This window comes from Schistocerca cancellata, chromosome 5 (assembly GCF_023864275.1).
Source record: "Schistocerca cancellata isolate TAMUIC-IGC-003103 chromosome 5, iqSchCanc2.1, whole genome shotgun sequence".
Classification (NCBI taxonomy): Eukaryota; Metazoa; Arthropoda; class Insecta; order Orthoptera; family Acrididae; genus Schistocerca; species Schistocerca cancellata.
The window spans coordinates 98,334,827-98,358,766 of record NC_064630.1 but is presented as its reverse complement, the minus strand read 5'-3'; the positions used below and the strand labels follow the sequence as shown (position 1 = coordinate 98,358,766).

General features: G+C 43.8%; 1 protein-coding gene across 1 annotated transcript in view; it reads left to right on the top strand.

The window, feature by feature from the left end:
- LOC126188383 (dendritic arbor reduction protein 1-like) overlaps nt 1–23,455 on the top strand; it is a 191,229-nt gene extending 167,774 nt beyond the window's left edge. The window contains exons 3-4 of the mRNA XM_049929982.1: nt 2,051–2,549; nt 23,391–23,455. Of these exons, the coding sequence (XP_049785939.1) occupies nt 2,051–2,549; nt 23,391–23,455 (564 nt within the window). The remainder of the gene's footprint in view (nt 1–2,050; nt 2,550–23,390) is intronic.
- The last annotated feature ends 485 nt before the right edge of the window (nt 23,456–23,940 follow it).

Genomic DNA, 23,940 nt, shown 5'->3' with positions numbered 1-23,940 from the left:
GAGACAAAAAATAGGAGGCAAGCATCTATAACCATTCTTTATCTTCATTTTTTGGATTTTAACACTCTTATGATGAACAATGTCTCTTCGAAACCTGTTTTGGCATAGTGGAATGCTTCTGTGAGTATGTCGTAAAAAAGAACGTACTCAATCAATCACTTAATCTCCACGGAGAGTATTTTTACTCTCTCACGATTTACATTCCTCATAAGTCTCCCTTGCAGACGGCCAGGAGAGCTGTATTATGTGTGATTAACACAAGTCGCCAAATTCACAGCAAAACCTTCCCTGTTCCGCTTCATCGCTCACCCTCTATCTTGACGTGCTTTTCGGGAGCAGCGCTCCGATTCTTGAGTGATCTCTCTCATTATATCTGAGAACTGGATAACTGCTTTAGCTTCAGTACATTTGTTGCCTCATTACAACTTATTATCTTTCTTTCTTGAAAGGAGGGTCTAAGATGAACATCAACAAAAGCAAAACGAGGATAATGGACTGTAGTCGAATTAAGTCGGGTGATGCTGAGGGAATTAGATTAGGAAATGAAACACTTAAAGTAGTAAAGGAGTTTTGCTATTTGGAGAGCAAAATAACTGATGATGGTCGAAGTAGAGAGGATCTAAAATGTAGACTGGCAATGGCAAGGAAAGCGTTTCTGAAGAAGAGAAATTTTTTAACATCGAGTATAGATTTAAGTGTCAGGAAGTCGTTTCTGAAAGTATTTGTATGGAGTGCGGCCATGTATGGAAGTGAAACATGGACGATAAATAGTTTAGACAAGAAGAGAAGAGCTTTGGAAATGTGGTGCTACAGAAGAATGCTGAAGATTAGATGGGTAGGTCACATAACTAATGAGGAGGTATTGAATAGAATTGGGGAGATGCTGAAGATTAGATGGGTAGATCACATAACTAACGAGGAGGTATTGAATAGAATTGGAGAGAAGAGGAGTTTGTGGCACAACTTGACTAGAAGAAGGGATCGGTTGGTAGGGCATATTCTGAGGCATCAAGGGATCACCAATTTAGTATTGCAGGGCAGCGTGGAGGGTAAAAATCGTAGAGGGAGACCAAGAGATGGATACACTAAGTAGATTCAGAAGGATGTAGGCTGCAGTAGGTACTGGGAGATGAAGAAACTTGCACAGGATAGAGTAGCATGGAGAGCTACATAACCAGTCTCAGGACTGAAGACCACAACAACATCTTTCTTTCCAACTTGATCTTTCTCATATCCAAAGCTCTTCGCTGGTGCACTAAATCTCTCTGCCTCTCTCAGAAAATATCACACTCGTACCTTTCTTCTCTGCCGCTTATTATTATTATTATTATTATTATTATTGTTTTTGTTATTACCATTACCAGCGGTGAAAGCAATGGCCGTAGTACTGGGGGTATTAACGCTAGCAGTTCCTAGTCAGTACTGTCCGTCACATTGTCTTTACATGAATTCAGATCATTTTTAATTCTTCTAATACTGCATTATCATATTTAATATATTAAAGCTGTGATTCCTTACATAACAATGATGTAAAAAACCGTACATATGAACACCCAGACTGAAGTAACAAAGAACCAGACGGCCAAAATCTGATCAGGCTAAATAAACATAAATAAAAGCACTTGTACCTCGTCTCGTACCTTCCAAACTTTACAGAAGCTCTCCTGCGAACCTTGCAGGACTAGCACTCCTAAAAGAATAGATATTGCGGAGACATAGCTTAGCCACAGCCTGGGGGCTTACTGGCGGACGTAAAGCTGTGAGGACGGGTGGTGAGTCGTGCTTGGGTAGCTCAGACGGTAGAGCACTTGCCCGTGAAAGGCAAAGGTCCCGAGTTCGAGTCTCGGTCAGGTATCAATTTTAATCTGCCAGGAAGTTTCATATCAGCGCACACTCCGCTGTAGAGTGGAAATCTCATTCTATAAATAAAAGCAGTTAGATCGTCTAGACATACTGCACAGTAAATATGTGGTCCCAGACTCTTATTATTGTCTTTTCCTGTTTTACGAAATTTTTAGTGCTGAGATGTTGACGCGCAGTGGCTTTGTAGGTGCCGCTCCACCCCAGCTACTTCCAGCCGCAGCCGGCGCACCACCGACTGCAACCTCAGTCGCAGCCCCAGCAGCAGGCGGGGGCGGCAGTGGTGGTGGGGGCGGTCCCCGCGGCCGCGCCGGCGCCGGCGCCGTCGCTGTCCTACAAGCTGGCCGGCGTCGCCGCCTCCGTCTCCGGCTCCCCCTCTTGCTCCGCCTCTGCGCCCGCCCCCGGCTCGTCCGTCCCCGCCCCCACCCCCGCCCCCGGGCTGCTGCCGCGGCAGTTCGCGCCGCCGCCCACGCCGCCCGCGTCGGATCCCGGCTCCCCCGGCGCGCGCCGCACGCCGCCGCCTCCCTACCCTGCGCAGGCGCAGGCGCCGCACCCGCAGCCGCCCCCGCAGCCTCCGCCTCCACCTGCAGCCACGGTGCTGGCGGCTGCAGCCACCCCTACGCCAAAGTACAACCGACGGAACAACCCAGAGCTCGAGAAGAGGCGGATCCACCACTGCGACTACATCGGTAAGCCTGTCTCTCTGTCTTTCACTGTCTACTATCTTAAGACAGCCGTATTAGAGCTAATTTCTTATATAGTGGTGTGCAAGTAAGAAAGGGAGTGTATAATTCTCTCTGGGCAGAGAGGTAAAGGGCGTACCGTGAATCGCCGGTGTGCTCTCTTCGTCCCACGCCACAGTCTGCAGCCGTTTCCTACCCTGATAAAAGCCAACGCTATGGTACATGGTGACTATTATTGAACTATATGAAAAAATGTAAATTAGTTACAAACTAAGGAGTGCATACACTTCATTCAACATGCCAACGTCACCATCGATATTTAGGTTATGACATGTTCGACATGCCTATTGGCGATGACGTGGCGCACACGAATAGCGAAATTCTGCATGACCCCGTGAAGCTTCGAAACATCGATTCTGGTCATGAACTCCTGAATGGTTGTCTTCAGTTCAGCAATGTTTTGGGGTTATTTTTGCAGACTTTAATATATTCCCAGAAAGAGGAGTCGCATGTGTTCATACCCGGAAAATATGGCCGCCAATCGAGCCCCATGCCAGTGGCCTCTGTATAACCCAGAGCCAGAATACAGTCCCCAAAGTGTTTCTGTAGGACATCAAACACTCCCCTGCCTCCATGTGGTCGAGATCCGTCTTGCATGAACCACATTCAATCACGATCACTTTGCATAATTGGGATGAAGTCATTTTCCAAGACCTTCACGTAACGTTCGGCAGTCAGCCTGAAATACCGCACCGATTATTCCGTGACTGGACATAGCACACCACACAGTCACCGGTTGAGGTGCAAATGGTTCAAATGGCACTGAGCACTATGGGACTCAACATCTTAGGTCATAAGTCCCCTAGAACTTAGAACTACTTAAACCTGACTAACCTAAGGACATCACACACACCCATGCCCGAGGCAGGATTCGAACCTGCGACCGTAGCAGTCCCGCGACTCCGGACTGCAGCGCCAGAACCGCACGGCCACCGCGGCCGGCACCGGTTGAGGGTGAAAAGACTTCTCGATCGCAAAATGCGGATTCTCAGTCCCCAAGATGCGTCAATTTTTCTTATTGAAGAACCCGTCCAAATGAAACTGGGCTTCGTCGCTAAACCAAACAACAATGTGCATACTACTTGCCATCAAGACCCGTGGCCAACCGTGCAGTTTGAGCGTCCTAACGCAAACCGTTCAGAAGTCATGACGATTTTATTTCATATAGTCCAACAGTTGTCACCCTGTAAGTGCCGCAGTGAGCCACTGTGTTTGCTTCTGATTCTCGCTAGATAAAATTACGTGCTCGCAAACCTATCACTGCCATTTCTAAACGTAATAATTGTCGTGATTGCTTTCGGTCAACCATAATAAGTACTACATTCGCTGAGTTCCTTCACCATTCCTAATTGTTCTTCACGCACCTCAAAGCGCACATACTCAAACGTGACAGGATCATGCTGTTAGCTGGAGCGTCGCGTGGTACACACTGCCTTGCCACTGCGCATCGCCTTTCTTAAGTGAACTCCATTGCAAATGTCGTTTCTAAAGATTCCGAAGGTCCCATTATAACTCACATTTGAGTCAGATTCGTAATACTCTCGATTTTTTTGAAAAATGACATCTTGTCTTGATTGCTTGATTCAAGTGCCCCTACCAATAAGTTTTATCCAACCCGTGGCGCCTTCAGAAACCGCTTACGAAATTTCCATGTTCTCTCGCTCGCTATGGCCAAAGTGTTATTCCTACAGGAAAATAAGCAGGACATTTTTGTAGGAAATTTAATATAGTTGAATTCTGTACTGGGATACGCTTTTGTTGGACACCACAGTTTTCAAATTGGTCAGGAAAAACGGTTTTGAAGGCCATTTTATTCTTGAATAATTCGAGGTCTACAGCCTCTAGCGAAAACGTAGTCCAATATAAAATTTAACTACATTAAATTTCCTACAAAAAGATCTTGTTCGTTTTTTCTGTAGGACAAATAGTTTGCATGCAGCAAGGGAGAGAATGTGAAAACCCTGTGTGGAATTTAGAGGTGCTGTGGGTTTCATAAAACTCATCGGTAGAGGCAGCTGAATCAGGCAGTACCCACATTTGTGACCATTTTTTGACACAGTATTCATTAAAATCGATCCTGTAACATATATTTCGGCAATTGGTTGTATTTGCTAAAGAAGAATGACTAATATAAACACCCAGCAATAGACAATTTCAGATTTATTCCCTTGGAATTCCTTATCTCTCTGAAAGTTCACAGTCTTTTGGACGACATATATTTATCGTTACTAGGATAAAGAAAAAATATTACTTTTTGATTAATTGCTTACCACTTGCAACTGTCAATTTTTGCTTTATTTCATGCACCCTTGTACTGTTTCAGATTCAGGCCATTTCCAAGTACTTAAAAACTGTTCTTGACAGTAGGTCCTTTTATGTGTCCAAAGCAACCTGTGTTGCAATATTTGCTATCACAGATTTTTGATGATCGTACAGAAAATGAACTAAGACCGTGAGTGTACAATAATACAGAAAATAAAGAAAAAAATTTACAGCTACAAGGTGGTAAGGATGATTCATAGATTTCATACCAGCTATGGGCCGAGGTTCAAAGCAAATCGTATAATATTAGTTTCTGTGTCTATTTCGACAACTTCCAATACTTGCATTGTTAATCTTACTGGCTACATTACATTCATGAACCAATTTTATTCTTATTTCCTCCTTTGTTAAGTACCTGTAACAGGTGAGATATCACTTGAGTAATGGTTACCTTTTATTTTCAGCAACTTAATCCTCGCATGATCGCAGAATTCTCCTAAGTCATATTGTTTGGGGACTGAAATGATGTTCTTCCACGTGTTAGTTAAAATTGTGCTAGTGACATACACATACATGCTCTGCAACTTGTTCATCAATGCGACCATCCTGAAATGTCATTAAGTCACTGGAGATGAGGGAGGGGGTTAATCCCTCAGCCACAGAAGGGTCGGTACAGTTAACGGAATGCTCTCAGGAGTGCGGATAAGTTGTGTGAGTAGAGACATTTGATATGGCTGGAAACAAGGTATCTTGATGAAGGATAGTGGTTTTACAGGGTAGTATGATGGTTTTCGACTTGACTGTGGCTACAGTACCAGTAGTCATTTCATACTGTATGGTACAGTGCGTAACCTGGACTATTTAGTGCTCCGCAGCTGAATAATATAAATGTCACTGAAAACAACCGCAGCTATATTTCACTACTTTACAACCAGTTCCGTTCTAAGTGTATGTCTTCAGCTGAAGCCAAAAGTTCACCAACTGTCTTCGTACCTAAATCTTACAAAATGGCGTGACTGAAGCTCTTATGTATAGTGTTTAGGCCTTTCTAAGTCATGACAGCAACAAATTTCTATCACTTGTAGCGAGAATTAATTAGCAAGACTGTTGGTGAACTTTCTGTGGCACCTGAAGATCATTTTTAACTAAACCGATTGTGGAGATTTACACGTACCTAAAATACAGCTACGGTAGTCCGTATTAACATTTATCTTCCTATATTAATTTCGAAAGGTGGAGTTCTGTGCAGATGAATCTAAGTAGGATGAGATGAACGTCATTTCTTTATCAGTTATTTACATTCCCCCTACTGTGGACGTGCTCGAAGCTACGAAACTGCCGCTCGTCAGTCACTGAATTATAAAGCTTTACAATTTCAATAAAAATATTTAGAAGGTAAAATATGTGGTGATGTGTATGAGAAGCTGATGTTGAAGTGATGTACGTTCTCTTTATTATGAGTATGATATGATGTGGGCTCCTCGTAACTATATGTAGGGATTAGGACGTGAAAAGTGTTGGATACGATATCACACGGAAAGACATGTGGATCTCTAAGGTGGGAAGGGACTAATAAGTGTAAAGTGTCAATTGGGAGATGAGTGGCAAAGAAATGGTGGTTTGGAACTCCAAGTTGGGATTGGGTGGGATCGACAGGATAGGTTATGAATGGAAGAAAAGGTGGAGGGAAAGGTGACTGAAATTATGGTAGGAAAGGAGATAGTGTTTGGAGATGAAGGAAAGCTGGGATGTTTTGATAGAGATGAAGCAGCAATCGAGGACTTGTCAAGGATGGGGACAGACTGTAAGTATACTGGAGATAGCTGCTGCTCGTGGTCTCGCGGTAGCGTTCTCGCTTCCCGAGCATAGGGTTCAAATGGCTCTGAGCACTATGGGACTCAACATCTTAGGTCCCGAGCATAGGGTCCCGGGTTTGATTCCCGGCGGGGTCAGAGATTTTCACCTTCCACGACATGACTGGGTGTTGTTGTCACGTCTTCAGCATCATAATTCATCCCCATTACGGTTGGAGGAAGGCAACCACCTCCATTAGGACGTTGCCTAGTACGGCAGTGCGCGTCTCCCGCATCGTTCCCGTACGTTCTGTCAAGAAGCATGGGACATTTAATAATAAATAATTCTTTATTGATATTACATTTCCTCGTCCCTGAAGCGCAAGAATGGACTGGTAGCGGAACATTACTCTTCTCTGCAGCCAAAAGTGTTTAAAATATATGAACATGGAATATTTTTAAGAAATGATTAACTATGTAAAGATTTTTTAAATACATAAAAGTACATTTAAAGCAATGAGCTGTGATAAAGTTAAAACAAAAACTGTATTGGTGGGAAGAACGATGGGGAAAGGGAAGGTGGATTGGTCGTTTGGCGTAGATGAAGTGTTTATGCTGCTACTTCGTTTAGGCGGTTTAGGCTGTGGGGATAAGTATAATGTGAGACAGTGGTTGGTAGTAAAACATGGGGTTCGGGATGCAGATAGGTAGGACGTGGGCCAGACCAAGTCAACAGTATGGAATAGGAAGGGCGCATGGGTAGGGAGAGAAGCCCTGAAATCGTAAACGGATATGGAGAAGCAAGTTAGTCTGAAAGGAGGGATTTATACTGGGGTGAATTTCATTGTCAAGCGATGGGTTTTCTTCTTCTTCTTATGCTGCCTTTGTCCACAATCTGTGCATTGTCAGCAAGATTCCTAACTGAGCTGCAATGATTAGTTCAAGGGATGGCCGGATGCCCTTGTTGTCAAGCAGTATGGGTAAGCGTAGAGTGAGTGAGGCGTGTGGATGTTTCCATGGTAGCACGTCAGGATAGCTGCAGTGTAGTTGCTGGAGTTGTGTTTACCGGAAATATGGGACACACAGAGATGTTCAGTGTGGGTGGGGAGGTGGGAAAAGAAAAGTGCTGGTAAATATTCTTGCAGGGGAGGATTAACTGATCCGGAAAACAAGACGCAGTGTGTAGCGTTCAAGGATTTGGACAGATAGAGGGTGTTTTATTCGCATTCAAGCCAAGACTTGCCCAACCTAAGATGGCTACAGGAGTCGTGCTTGCTTGCTTGCCTGCCTGCGTGTCTTCCCTCTGTGCTGGCTAAGTAACAGTTTATTCTGTACGCTTGCACTGTAGTGTTTAGAGCAAGGTTCGGGAATATATATTCATTTTGGGTCACTGTAGGCGGTAAAATTATGAATTTTATTTGTCCTATTTTTCCTTTCTTGCGTATTTCGGGCTTATTTATTTCAATATGACCGGTTTATTTTGTAGCTTCACCCTCTTTCGACTATCCTTCGTTTCAATTCACCCTCTTTCGATTATCAGGTAACCTCTAGTATATGTTTCTTTATGGTATCTATCCAGGCAACATTTCCGTAGGATAGGTCGGAACAAGGCTTTGTAGGTGTCAAGGATGCAGTCCCCATGTTGGGCGGTTGGCAGTTTTGGTAATTTTAATCTGTCATTGGCTTCCTGTTGAACTGTTAGAAGGAGGAGTTTCCATATTAGTTCGGACCAATGGTTAGTCCAAGTTGTGATGGCCTGCGGGACTTTGGGCGCTCACTTACCTAGTAAAATGAAGCACCTGCAACCGTTGTTTTGATGTTGTTTATTATATTGCAGCCAGTTTTGGTGACTCAGTATACTATCTTCAGACCGTAATTGCCGGTTAGGTGATAAACTCCAGTCGTATGCACGATCCCATCCGTTGCCAATGTACATGAACGGCTTTCGTAGAATACTGTAAAAGCGATGTTGTGTTGACAGTTGCAGACACAACGTCGCTTGTACAGTATTCTACAGAAGCCAGTTCATAGATATTGGTCACTGATGGAATCATATATACGATTGTATTTCACCCCTCAGCGTCAGTTACGGACTGAAGACAATGCATTGAATCTTCGAAGCTGGTTGAAATATAACAAAATAACATCAAAACGACGGCTGCAACTGTTTCATTTTACTACTTATAAACCATGTTTTCTGTAGTTATGACAACCATCTCTCAAAGTCGAGATCCTTTGCAGCTAAGAATCTGAAGATATCTCTTACACTCCAACGGCAGCTAACTTGGAAGTTTAATTTCTGTAACTTTTGTGCGTTCCTCCCAAATATGACACCAGTTATACCAATTTTACAGATACATGTAATTTACGATTTCACTGAATTCACTCTGGCCGGCCAGTGTGCCGAGCGGTTCTAGGCGCTACAGTCTGGAACCGCGCGACCGCTACGGTCGCAGGTTCGAATCCTGCCTCGTGCGTGGATGTTTGTGATGTCCTTAGGTTAGTTAGGTTAAAGTAGTTCTAATTTCTAGTGGACTGATGACCTTAGATGTTAAGTCCCATAGTGGTCAGAGCCATTGAACCATTTATTTGAATTCACTGTGTGTGGCCAAAATAGTTTATCCTAAATAGCCAACATCCATTTTAGCCAACATCCAATACGAAGTTATTTTTTATATCATATTAATCTAAAAAGTACATGTCTGAAAGAAGAAGCTTTTCTTAAGCTTTATACTAAGCTTTCTTCACACTACGTTTCAAACAACCAGCATATGGTTTGTAACATTCACTAAGCCACATTATTTTCCTATTTCAATCAGTGTTTGCCCTAAATTTAGAAAGCCTATGTACTGTCAAATGGGCTTAAACCCTTAGCGCACATTCCCACACATTTGTCAGCCACTAAGTCTTTGTCTTCTTTCAAAAATATTTATGGAGTGACGAATCTGCTGGTCAAATTTAGAAACATGTCGTAACATACTCGAGGTTACAGAATGAGTGTTTACTAACATTTTACACAATATGAATTGCAATACACCTACCGATTTATCTGAACCTGCCTGATAGACAGACGACGATTTTTCCCCTGCTGGACTGGCGCACTTTTTCGCCTTAATTTCTTCACACTCTCGCCGGCCGAAGTGGCACAGCAGTTCTACGCGCTACAGTCTGGAACCACGCGACCGCTACGGTCGCAGGTTCGAATCCTGCCTCGGGCATGGATGTGTGTGCTGTCCTTACGTTAGTTAGGTTTAAATAGTTCTCAGTTCTAGGGGACTGATGACCTCAGAAGTTAAGTCCCATAGTGCTCAGATCCATTTGAACCATTTCTTCACACTCTTCTTCAATTCGTGTTTGTTCATTTTCCTGCTCCCACCGTTATGATGCATGAGTTACAGTGAAAATTTCTACGCAAACATGTACCTGGTTAGTCAGGTTGATTCATAGCGCGGCCTGTTGTCATCTGGAGCAGGCTGAACGTGTACCGTGAAGCTTCCCAGACTAGCGGAAAACACATGTTGGCTTTGATTTAACCACTGTGTTCCAATACACATATACAGTACGTTTGTGCGTCTGTTGCGGCAAGTTGAGCTGCTTTAATGCACGCGGCGGAGATAGGGACAGGGAGGCTGGAAGGAGAATTCGTACACCTGCGGTTTCGCTTTAGCTCTTCCGTCGTCCGTCTGTAGGCGAGGAACGCGATGCGGCGAGCAGCGGCAGCCAAGGCCTACCTGGGGTGGAAGAGACGCGAGCGCTGGTTGACGGATGCGCCGGTGCGGCGCTGCGATCACGCGCCCACGACAAACGCGCCGACCCAGCCCGGCGTGCTGTCGGCGCTGCATTGTTTGCGTCTGATAAACTGCGAGCGCCCGGCCGGTAGGCCTCACGTGATGCATGGCGCCGCCCGAATTAAGGCCGTTATTATGGAGCGCGGCGGCCCGCTAACACACAACGTCCCCGTGTCGCCGCGATGCGATTTATGGCCACACCTCCACTCGCGTCCACCCGTTTATTCGTTATTCGTTGGCCGACCTCCGATCAGGGAATTGTACTTCGAGTTGTCTGGGACTGACCCCACGTACCTCTTTTGGCTTCACAACGCGTATCCGAGCCTACAAAGAAACGAGGTCTTGTGCGCAGCAGCGAAACGGTGCTGTTAGTAGGCTACTTCCTACTCGAAACTGTCCTTCAGTCGTATGCGGAAAATGTGTCGCAGAAACAGTTCAAACGCAGACAGGCCGACAGACTTTGGGTAGTGTTGCTGACCGCAGGCTTTGAAAGAGAGCAGAGAGATGTACTGAAGTCAATAGGTGCGGCAGGAGCAACTCCAACAACAGGATGAAACTACACTACTGGCCATTCAAACTGCTACACCAAGAAGAAGTGCAGATGATAAACGGGTATTCATTGGACAAATATATTATACTAGAACTGACATGTGATTACATTTTCGCCGGCCGGAGTGGCCGTTGGGCGCTACAGTCTGGAACCGAGCGACCGCTCCGGTCGTAGGTTCGAATACTGCCTCGGGCATGGATGTGTGTCATGTCCTTAGGTTAGTTAGGTTTAATTAGTTCTAAGTTCTAGGCGACTGATGACCTCAGCAGTTAAGTTGCATAGTGCTCAGAGCCATTTGAACCATTTTTTGATTAAATTTTCACGCAATTGCGGTGCATAGATCCTGAGAAATCAGTATCCAGAACAACCACCTTTGGCCGTAATAACGGCCTTGATACACCTGGGCATTTAGTCAAACAGAGCTTGGATGGCGTGTACAAGTACAGCTGCCCATGCACCTTCAACACGATACCACTGTTCATCAAGAGTAGCGACTGGCGTATTGTGACTAGCCAGTTGCTCGGCCGCCATTGACCAGACGTTTTCAATTGGTGAGAGATCTGGAGAACGTGATAGCCAGGGCAGCAGTCGAACATTTTCTGTATCCAGAAAGGCCCGTACAGGACCTGCAACATGCGGTTGTGCATTATCCTGCTGAAATGTAGCGTTTCCCAGGGATCGAATGAAGGGTAGAGCCACGGGTCGTAACACATCTGAAATGTAACGTCCATTGTTCCAAGTGCCGTCAATGCGAACAAGAGGTGTCCGAGACGTGTAACCAATGGCATCCCATACCATCACGCAGGGTGATACGCCAGTATGGCGATGACGAATACACGCTTCCAATGTGCGTTCACGGCGACCTCGTCAAACACGAATGCGACCATCATGATGCTGTAAACAGAACCTGGATTCATCCGAAAAAATGACGTTTTGCCATTCGTCCACCCAGGTTCGTCGTTGAGTACACCATCGCAGGCGCTCCTGTCTGTGATGCAGCGTCAAGGGTAACCACAGCCAGGGTCTGCGAGCTGATAGTCCATGCTGCTGCAAACGTCGTCGAACTGTTCGTGCAGATGGTTTTTGTCTTGCAAACGTCCCCATCTGGTGACTAATGGATCGAGACGTGGCTGCACGATCCATTATAGCCATGCGGATAAGATGCCTGTCATCTCGACTCGATACGAGGCCGTTGGGATACAGCACGGCGTTCCATATTACCCTCCTGAACCCACCGATTCAATATTCTTGTAATAGTCATTGGATCTCGACCATCGCGAGCAGCAATGTCGCGATACGATAAACCGCAATCGCGATAGGCTACAATCCGATCTTTATCAAAGTCGGAAACGGGATGGCACGCATTTCTCCTCCTTACACGAGGCATCACAACAACGTTTCACCAGGCAACGCCGGTCAACTGCTGTTTGTGTATGAGAAATCGGTTGGAAATTTTCCTCGTGTCAACACGTTGTAGGTGTCGCCACAGGCGCCAACCTTGTGTGAATGTTCTGAGATTCTAATTTTTTGCATATCACAGCATCTTCTTCCTGTCGGTTAAATTTCGCGTTTGTAGCACGTCATCTTCGTGGTGTAGCAATTTTAATTGCCAGTAGTGTATGTTGTTACAGAGACCTTATCAAGTCTCAAATATCTATGATTTATATATGCTGACTGAAGCGGCGAATGAAATTTTGTACCAAGGCCAGGATATCCTCCTCAGGAAGTACTTGCGCTAACGATTACATCACCCTGGCACAGTGGATTTTGCACAACTGCACGAACTGCCTGTGTTTGAATCGCGCCCTCGGTACAAATATTCATTCGTCACTTCAGTCTGCATATACAGGGTAATTTACGAATATATGCTAATATTTTAATATGTTATTCTACAAGTAAAACTAAAGAAAAAAGTTCATATAAACATAGGTCCGCAAATATTTAGTTACGGAGCTACGGTTAATAAAGGATTTTGCCTGAAATTCAGCAACTTCGCTAATATGAATCCATCGCAAAACTGTGCTAGGTTAAAGTAAATCACGATTTCCATTTTGTTGGCATAGGTCTGGTGAATCTAATAAAACAGATCCCAGACGCGTATCTGCAGTAATTCTCTAGAACATCCAGAGAAGCAAAGATTATTATACAAGTAAATTTGTTTAATTTACATTAAGAATGTAGAAAATTTTATGTCATTGTTGTCAGCTGTTAGTCAGTTGTTTCAGTCGTTTCCTATCATTGGAACGAGCTAGTTTTCTGTATTGTTCGGTGAAAGAGCATATTAACGACAGTGCATATAACTGACACCACATAGTAACTGTTTCAGTTTGTAGGTTACTTACGAAATAGAGATGCCTTTCAAATCTACGGCAGAGGAATACGCCGATATGGTGTTTATTTATGGCAAATGTGATGTAATGCTACGGCTGCAGTTAACGAATATCGCGTACGTCATCCAAATCAGAAGATTCCGAATGCACGAGCCATTAGTGGAGTATTTCGAATGTTACGGGAGACAGGTTCTCTACCTAGCGTTCATTATCAGTAAGAGCGCTCGATACTTGAAGATGATGATGAGAATATTATGGATGCATGAACACTGTACAACTTCCTCAACAATGAGCTTTGTTTTTTCTGGTCTAGCATGGATTCGTGTGTGCTATGGTATTAATTAAAGCATATTATCTGACACACAAACACAGTTTTAGGTAACGTTATAACTATCACGTTTTTTTCAAAATTAAATTCTCTACAACTTCTGTTGAAAATGTCGTGCAGTCGTCTAGAATTTAAAATACAAATTGGGCCAAGTAGTTAATAAATTAAAAATTTTATGAAATTACTTCTTTGCTTCTCTGGATGTTCTGGAAAACTACTCCAGATACGTTTCTGGGAAATGTTTCATTAGATTCACCAGACCAATAACAACAAAATAAATGGAAGTCGTGCTTTACTTTAACCTCGTACTGTTTTTAAATGGCTCCATATTAGCGAAGTTGCTAAATTTCAGGCAAAATATTTTATCAGCCGTAACCCCGTATCGAAACATTTGCGGGCCTACGTTTATATGGACTTCCTTCTTTATCTTTACTTGTAGAATAAAATATTTGCTTATTGTCGTGAATCACCCTGTATATGCAGACTGAAGTGACGAATGAATATTTGTATATTCTCGAAAATATCCATACCATAGAGGGATCCGTCCTGTGTACGAAGCTCGGTTAGTTAAGCCGATCTTGGAGAGTCAAGCAAATGGATTCACTACTAGTAGATCTTAACTAATAGGACATGCCCACAAACTAACTGCAGAGCTGAGAATGGATATTCTATTAAAAGATGGGTGGGGACAGATTAGTTTTTACAAAGATGCTTAGACACTACACAAAGAGTTCGCGAGATAACTGGCTCTATCAGGATGCTGTGTTACTAATCAAAGACCAAGGAAGAACCGTGAATTGTATGTTGTGATGGAAAGGAAGAAGAAGGTAGAGGAAAGTAAAGAACATGAAGAATAACGTATTTATCAAAACAGAAGGGACGATATTGGAGTAGAAGAGGAAGGTGATGATAATGATGAGGAATTTGGTGATTATGATGTTCATGATGGAGAGGACCATTACAATGATGTTATAGTCGATGGTTTCGCATCTTTCTAACCTTCCCATTACTAAATACTTTAATTCATGGTATAGGGAGCTAGGTGATGGGTATAGTTTTTATAAACACCATGTAGCTAGTTAGTTTATAACATTATTGTAATAAAGATCTAGTTTTTATAAAACTGAATGACATAAGGCAGAGGCATATATAAAAGGTGTACAACTTTGCTTCCGCCGTTTTTTTTTCCCAACATTTGAGGCTTTAATTAAACAAATTGACTAAACATGTATCATTCAAAGTACGTTCCACCGCTGGCCACTACTTTCTCCCATCTTTCGAGCAGTATACGAATCCCGCATCGAAAAAATTGTTCATCTTTTGAAGCGATCCACGGATCGATCCAATTTGTGACTTCTTCATGAGATCGGAAGTGTTGGTCAGCCAGGCCATGCGCCACTGATCTAAACAGGTGATAGTCAGAGGGAGCAATGTCTGTAAAACACGGCGGTCGGGGTAGGACTTCCCATTTTAACGTTTCCTAGTACGTTTTGATCTCTCTTGCAACGTGAGGTCGAGCCTCACTTTATCGTGCCTTTCGCTGTATTGCGGCCGTTTGTCTTTTAATGCTTTGCTCAAACGCATTAATTGTGTTCGATAACGAGGACCTGTGATTGTTTCACTTGGTTTTAATACCTCACAGTACACGACGCCGAGCTGGTCCCACCAAATGCAGAGCATGATCTTGGGGCCGTGAATATTCGGATTGGCCTTCGACGTGAAAGCATGGCCAGGATATCCGCATGATGTTATGCGTTTAGGGTTCTCGTAATGAACCCATTTTTCGTGTCCGGTCACAATGCGATGCAGAAATCGCTTCCGTTTTTGCCTCTGAAGCAACTGTTCACGAACACACAAACGCCGTTCAACGTCTCTTGGTTTCAGCTGACACGGGACCCAAGTTCCTTCTTTCTGAATCATGCCCATAGCCTTGAGACGTTTTGAAATGCCTTGCTGTGTCACTCCCACTAATCGTGCCAATTCTTCTTGAGTTTGACGCGAGTATCCACTCAGCAACGTCTCCAATTCTACATCTTCGAAAACATTCTCTCTTCCACCACTATGCCGTTCTTGAAGCGTTGAAACTACTCACGACACGTTCTTTCACTAATGGGGTCCATACCATACCTACTTGAGAACATTCGATGAGACTCAGCCGCAGTTTTCTTCATATTGAAACAAAACAGTAACACCTCCTGCCAATGACGAGAATTAGGCTCGTAAACTGACATTTTCAATCAAGAACAACTTTATAATGCAGACACAAATCGACTAATGTTTGAATGAGGTTATGTTGCCCGAGGTCCTTGCTGATAGAGTCGTTGGAAATGAAATGGGAGCAGTAGTAGAGAAAGAAATGAGGCAAGCTTGTAGCCTATTCCCGATTAAAACCAATAAGAAATTTGGAGAAGGAATTAAAGTTCAAGGACAATAAATAAAAACTTCGAAGTTTCCCGTTGACATTGTAATTCTGTCACATATAGCAGAATAATATTTTTGATAATACTACATTTTTGTAAAGAAAATCATACAAAACTATAAGATCTGAGAAATGTACGTGGAAAAAATGGGAAAAAAGGTGTTTTTACATGGGAGGTTAGATTGCGGCTTCGACCGCTCTACCAGGAGCGCAGGATCTCCTTGTCTGTACGGCCTTGCTGGTGTAGAAAGGACGAGCTTCACACACCCTTACAACAGCCGAGCAATCCTGTAACTGCAGAACATTGCATTGGTTCCTATCATACGATGTTTCCGGTGTGTGTAATTCCGATAACTGCAATTGTATTACTAAGGAAGACATTAAGATTAAACTAGTAAGTGACAATAGAAATAGAGAGAGGTCATTCTTTAAAATTCTGCTGTGAATCCTGCTCTGTCTGTCTGTCTGTCTGTCTATCTATCTATCTATCTGTCTGTCTGTCTCTCTCTGTCTCTGATCAAGTAACATACGAACAGACTTAGTGCTACTTCCCATTTATTAATAAAATTCTTCTGGGCCGTTGACAGCGTTATCAATATATAAAATTTTCCGACGTTTCGGCCAGTGTTGCAAGTTACCTTCCTCAGCATAGTCCTGCGAAGGCTACTTGTAATAGTGACCGAAGCGTCGCACTATTTTATATATTGACAATGCGGTCAACAACCCAGAACAATTTTATTGACAGTGACAACGGCCGCGGAAGGCTACACTTACATCTATTTGCCCTTTGTTAATTAATATTTCGCTACAGATACGTCTGACGATGTTCATCTTTCAAAGTATGGTGGAGATAGTTGTTTACATTGTGTATCGTCATTCGCCTGTTCGACGTAGACCCAGCCATCGGTGGATGAAGTTGCCTGTACCGCGATGTCTCGTTCCATTTGTGCCTTGAAAATGACTGGCTATTCTATTGTAGAAATATCAGTGCTTTCTGCAAACCCGACTCCTTTCGCATAGGTATTTTTTAACATTCGACACGCTGGTAGAAGCTCAGGTCTTACAAACTGTTCTCCACTCACAAAGCGTTGTGGGCGGAGAACTTGTCCTGATTCACGACATTGTTGGCGGAACGCAAAAACACGCGTCTGCTGTGAACTGGTCGTTCACCACCATTGAGTTTATCGAGCAAATCGAAACCTGTCGCAGTGCATTTCGGCATCAAATAACAGTCACGCAGTAATAAGTCACATCATGCAGTTACTTAGTAGCGAGACAAGTCTGATTTCTTTCGTGGCGGACGTAAAATTCTCTACCCATTGTGGCATTCGTTCATCGTCGGTGTTAATCGCGTGGAAAGGAAGAAAGAATAGCTACTCTCGGTGTAGTTTATGCCATGTCTTCAGACTCAGACCCCTGCTCTTGATAATGTACCAGTTTTACAGATCGTATCGCGTCCCCGTACGAGGTGGCTGGGTGCTGAATTCAGAGAGGAGGACATAATTCGCTGGCGGCGGACACGGGGGAACAAAGTGGAAGCGTGTCGGCGCTGTTCTAATTACGCGGCCGTCCGCAGAACACCTCGCCCAACGCAGCGCAGCCGGTGAAATACGAGTGTCTGGACGTTGCGTCGCCGGTTGAACGCTAAACCCCGGCCGCGATTTATGGGACGGCCGCCACGCGCAGGCGGAGACGAATGCCCGCTGCCGGCACCGGTCGCTCATGACGCGCACATAGACGGCGCGCGATATGCGTTGTGCGGGTAGCCGACGCGCAGGCGACGAGGGCTGCTGCGCTTTTCCTCCCAGCGCTCTCTACCTGCGACTGCAGCGTATCCGTCTGCGTTTCTGCCAGATATTATTAGGCAGCCACTGCCGCCAAACGTTGCACCACATAAAACTGATCCAGCCCTATAACGGAGAACAATAATTTAAAATAGACAAAGGGAATCCGAAATCTATACAACTACGAAGCGTGTTTTTTAAGTACCACCGTTTTGAAATTAAAAAAAAGACGTGCTAAGATATCTCAATAATTTTATTTTTACATGAAAGCCTGTACCTTAATCTACGCGCTGACGCCATAACAGTCTGATTCTTCCTTGTTTACGTTGTCTACTGAGTGTTTTAGGTGCCTCCGATAATCGTGAGTCCCGCCGACTATGAAGTACGGGCTGTTATAAGATTTCTTAGCGCTAAAGGCCTAAAAGCGATCGATGTTCATCGTGAGATCTGCGCAGTTTACGAAGAAAACATTATGAGTGATGGAATGGTAAGAAAGTGGGTGAGAGCATTTAAAGATGGCCGCACAAGTGTGCATGATGAACAACGGAGTGGGCGTCCTTCGGTCGTTAATGAAAATTTGGTGCAGAAAGTGGACGATAAGTTGAGAGAAAACACAAGCTTTACGATTTCCTCCTTACGGGATGACTTTCCTAATGTTTGTCGTAGTGTTTTGTATGGCTTTGTGACTGAGCACTTGAATTACCGAAAACTGTGCGCACTTTGGGTACCGAAAATGTTGTGCACAAAACCAAACGTTTAGACAGTGAATGGACTTTCCTTGAGCGGTACCACAGCGACGGTGATGATTTCTTAAGCCAAATTGTTACTGGCGATGAACCATGGGTGGCCTACGTCACACCAGAATCAAAGCAATAGTCCATGGAAGTTGAGCAAGGGCATCCTTTCGCTGCAAAACAATGCCCGTCCGCATGTGGCGAATCAGTCCAAAGATATCATCACATCTTTTCGATGGGAAACTCCGTACAGCCGCGATCTTGCGTCCAGTGACTACCATCTGTTTCTGCACTTGAAGAAACACCTGGGCGGCCAGCGTCTTCAAGACGATGACGAAGTCAAAACAGTGGTGATGTAGTGGTCAACAAGTCAGGCGGCAGACTTATATGGGGAGGGTATTCAAAAACTTGTATAACGCTATGACAAGTGCCTCAATATTGGCGGAAATTATGTAGAAAAGTAGATTAAGGTACAGGCTTTCATTGAGATATCTTAGCACGTCTTTTTCTTAATTTCAAAACGGTACTTACTTAAAAAAAACAAGCCTCGTACTTGTAACCACAAAATAAATTCACTGTACAAAATACAAGACACAACGTTTAGGGAAAACACTAGGCGCTTTTCAGTATTGTACATGAGGATGAAGGCGTATTAAGCGATCGTGTGGTGCTCCATCGCTATCGTGATGTGTGTATCTGCCAGCCGATTATATGGCTTCAGCACAGTAAGGTCGATCGACGTGTAGACATGACGTAACGTAAGTAGCTCTATTGTTTGGAATTGCCCGCGCTCAAGCCGTGAATGGCAATGACCAACTTGTTACCGTATAAAAGCGGACGGATTGGCCTGCCAATCATAGCCATGTAAAGTGGCGTCAGAGCGGTGATAGTAAGAAAATCCTAACCGTTGGGAACTGGGGATGAGTTTCATGCCTTGTCAATAACAAACCGGACAGGAATTGCTATTTCCAGGTAATGCAGGTTCAAGTCAACTGCGAAGGAGTACAAGCAGTGGACAACTGGAGTGAGGTGTTTCGCGTAAGGCCAATGTTCACTGCAGCAAAGACAGCTGCACGAGATCAGTGAGCAGAACAACACAGAAAGTGGACGGTAACTGCCTGTAAGTGTGTGTGTTGTGTGGTGCGACGAGTCGCAATTGCCCTACTTTCAAATTATGTAGGGCGTCGAATACATCGACGAACCAATAAGGCGCTCAACCCGCTGTGTGAGGAGGATGTAGTTCAGTCCGAAGGTTCGTTTGTGGCTTTTCCGTAGAACGGTCAGGAAGGGGCTGTGAAATCTAAACGAGACAGGTGGTTCTGTACAAAAATTAAATATACTCGTATATGTACGAGTAGACATATCATACACCCGGGAATAGAGAATCTGAACGATTTTTCCCTGTCATTATGCAGGGAGTCAAATACATCGACGAACCAATAAGGCGTTCAAACCGCTGTGTGAGGAGGATGTAGTTCAGTCCGAAAGTACGTTTGTGACTTTACCGTAGCATGGTGACGAAGGGGCTATGAAATCTAAGCGAGGCAGGTGGCTCTGTACAAAAATTAATTATGTATATACGAGCAGACATCTCATCCACACGGGAATAGAGAATCTCGACGATTTTTACCTGTTATTGATATCGATATTAGCAAGATATCGCTCCCGGGAATTCCAAAACTTTCAAGAACAAAAAATAAATAAATAAATAAATAATAAATAAAAAAATAATGTGGTGATGTAATTATAAATTCGCAACTTTCCGATCTTTTTCCATTAGTTGTACTGTGAAACCTTGCTTCTTGCCAAATTTCAGGATTCTAGGCCTACAGGAAGTACACTATATGATTTGATGAGTGAGTTTGAGAGTATCAAAAGGTGTCACATAAATGGCTGTATCTTTTGATGCCATTGACTTAGCATATTAAATTTATTACACCGCCAAGAGACCATAGCCCTGGTCTACCTGGCATAAATGTCATCGTGATACGTCCACCCACTCCTCAGAAAAAGCGGCCTTAACAGGTGGGTGAACAGATAGACACTTGGACAACAAATTAAACAAAAAAATTCTTTTCGTATGATGCAATCAAAAGCTAACAAATTTCGGATTTTTCTCCTTTAGTTGTACTGTGAAACCTAGCTTCTTAACAAATTTCATGATGAAACTTTCTGGCAGATCAAAACTGTGTGCCGGACCGAGACTCGAATTCGAGACCTTTGCCTTTCGCGGGCAAGTGCTCTAGCGTCCGAGCCACCCAAGTACGACTCACGACCCGTCCTCACAGCTTTACTTCCGTCAGTACCTCGCATCCTACCTTCCAAACTCCACAGAAGCTCCCTTGCGAACCTTGCAGAACTTAGGACGGGTCGTGCTTGGGTAGCTCAGATGGTAGACCACTTGCCCGCGAAAGGTAAAGGTCTCGAATTTTGGTCCGGCACACAGTCTTGATCTGCCAGAAAGTTTCATATCAGCGCACACTCCGCTGCAGATTGAAAATTTCATTCTGGAAATTTCATGACACTAAGCCAAGTGGAAGTATCCTAGAGGCTTTCATGTGTGTGTTTACAACATATGTGACATAAATTGCAGTATCTTTGTAATTCATTGGCTTAGAAGTTTTATTTTCTAAACCTTGAAGTGCCTGTAGACTTTACTATGTGAAATAAATTTCAACTTTATACGTAATCCCGCTCCTGCGAAAATGAGTTTTCAACAGTCGGACCGATAGACAGTCAGACAGACACAGGGACAGCAAAGTGATGCTATAAGGGTTCCGTTTCTACCGATTCAGTTACAGCAGCCTAAAATGTAAGTAAACTGTTTACTATTTCAAAAATAACAACCGTAACGGTTAACAAATTTATCCCACTTTCAGCCAAGGCGGCTAGTGCCTTGACGGAAAAATGTCTGGTGTTGCCTACGGAACAATGATTGTACCTAGGAGTGCATATCTTTGCCTGAAGCAAACCAGACACCGCGAATGTCTTTCTTCTGGACTCGAAAAAAAGTAAATTGTAAGGGGAAGGATTGGGACTGTACGATGGAATTTGAAGGTATTGCAAGCGAAACTTCACCAGTCGAAACAACCTTTACATATGGATGCACATGTTGCCAATGTTGTTTCAGTTATGCTGCAGAAGTTTCGCTGGGGAGCCCTTACACATCTCTGATGTGTACTGTAGAAATCGAAAAGAAGGAAGTAAGAGAGAGAAGATTACGCATACAGCGGGATGAGTGCCAGCAACAGCTACGAAGAAGACACCAAGCTATTACCGCAGAATTAATTTCCGCGCGATTCTGCAAGGTTTGGGCTAAGGCCGCCCAGATGGCAGCAGCGGAGTGCTTTTTCGGCAGAGCAGCGTTAGGGAGCGGTGACGTTCTCGCAGTTAGTGTCTTAAGGCCACGCAGCAGGCCCTTTACGGCCCCGACCGAGCGTCCGCAAATAATTTTTCGTCTAATGGCAAATCACAGCCAGCCAGCCTGCCCACGGCAGCGCACTTAGCGAGGTCCTCTCTGGATGTGGCTGGAGCAGGACGAGGCGAAACGGAAAGCGCTACGCTTTCAGTATTCCCTATACGAGGGGTGTCCAGAAAGTAAGTTCCGATCGGTCGCGATATGGAAACGACTATGAAAATCCGATAAAGCTTTGCAAAGATGTGTTGGGCAGTGTCTCTAGTGTGATCCTAGATAGCATCACGTCGCTCTTCTCATTTCTGAGCTCACAGTGAGCGCGTTAAGATGGCTAGAAAATAGTGTCTTCCGCCAAGTACGAGGGCCTGGTGAGGAATTTCGCCTGAAGCTATGCAGCCAACATTACATAACTGTCGTGCGGTTGCTTCTTCAAGACAATTCTCAGCCGCAGTCTGCAGGGGCAATGAAGATGCTCCTGCATCGTTTGTAATTGGAAATGTTTGATTACCCACAATACAGCCCGTAATTGTCTCCCTCTGAGTGTTATCTCTGCTCGCATGAACCGCTGGCTATGAAGACAACATTTTGGCACAGCGAATGAGCTGCAGGCCAGCGTAGAGAATTGGCGTAAAGCACTGGCGGCTGTTTTCTGTGATGCTGGTATTGGAAAGCTGGTACAACGTTCCGACAAATGTGTAAGTCAGGACGGCGACTAACTAAAGAAATATCTGAAGGTGTAGCTAACTGTTACAAATAAAATATTTCTGACCTCGTTCCTAATAACATCTTCCATTGGAATTTACTGTGATGTGTTTATCACGCATGCATTATCTCAATAACATGTTTGCCCTATAATAATCCTTTCCTAATAACGCACACAAAAGATACGCATTTAAATATTCGCGTCTTTGAAGTAGGAGTTGTTCATTAAACAAAAATTCTCAAACATTTGGGTAACTTTTGGTTCTGAGCCAATAGTAACTTAGGGGACAGTTAACATAAGTTTTTTGTGTTGTTGCCACATATGTCGCTAGACGATAAGATCATAGAACAACAACGACACATGGTACTGAACGTTTAAGTGACTGTCATCACTGACTATGTGACATTGAATTGTGTTGTTCCTACATCCGGTACATAAACGACATGTTTTTCAAAGACTTTCATAACAAATTAATCTAATATTCGTTTTCTTTGTGCACAATACTGTGTTTCTTACAGATTTGAGAATGACTTCTGTAGAGCCCTCAGTTTATGTTGCATACAAACCAGTCCTAGTCGAATAAGAACGTGTGCAGTGCACTTGGCGATAATTCTCATGGCGGATGTTTGTCATAAATGATCCATGGAATTTTACACATGTGTTCTTTGTTCCCCTTTGCAGGTTGCACCAAGGTCTACACGAAGAGCTCCCACCTCAAGGCGCACCAGCGGATACACACAGGTTAGTAACAGTTTTGAGTACTTTTCACAGCGGTAGCGACAGAGAACAATCGTTGTTAACCTTGGATGAAATTTGTCCTCTCTCACCATAAATGAAAGACAGGTCGGTATTGAACACTCTTTAATCTGATACTCGGCGATAGGGAAATCGTCTACCCTATTCTCTACATGCCGCAGCAGCATTTTCTTTGCAACACCTTACTAGCATACGCAACACATGGAAAGATACAGTAGAACTGGCCAAGAAATTACTCTGAGAGTTAAGAAACTCAGCTTATAAACTTAAGCATATCTTTACAACTTGAACTTCAGAACAAAGCAGCCAGGCGGTAAGTAAACTAACAGAAACAGGAGTACGAAACTGTGAAATGAAAACTTATTTTTGCAACTACCTGTATCTATGTAACTAATGAATATTGAACGCGCTATATGGAAAGTTTTATTTTAGCTAGTCTATACCACTACCTCAAAAATTATTTACCATTCCTCGT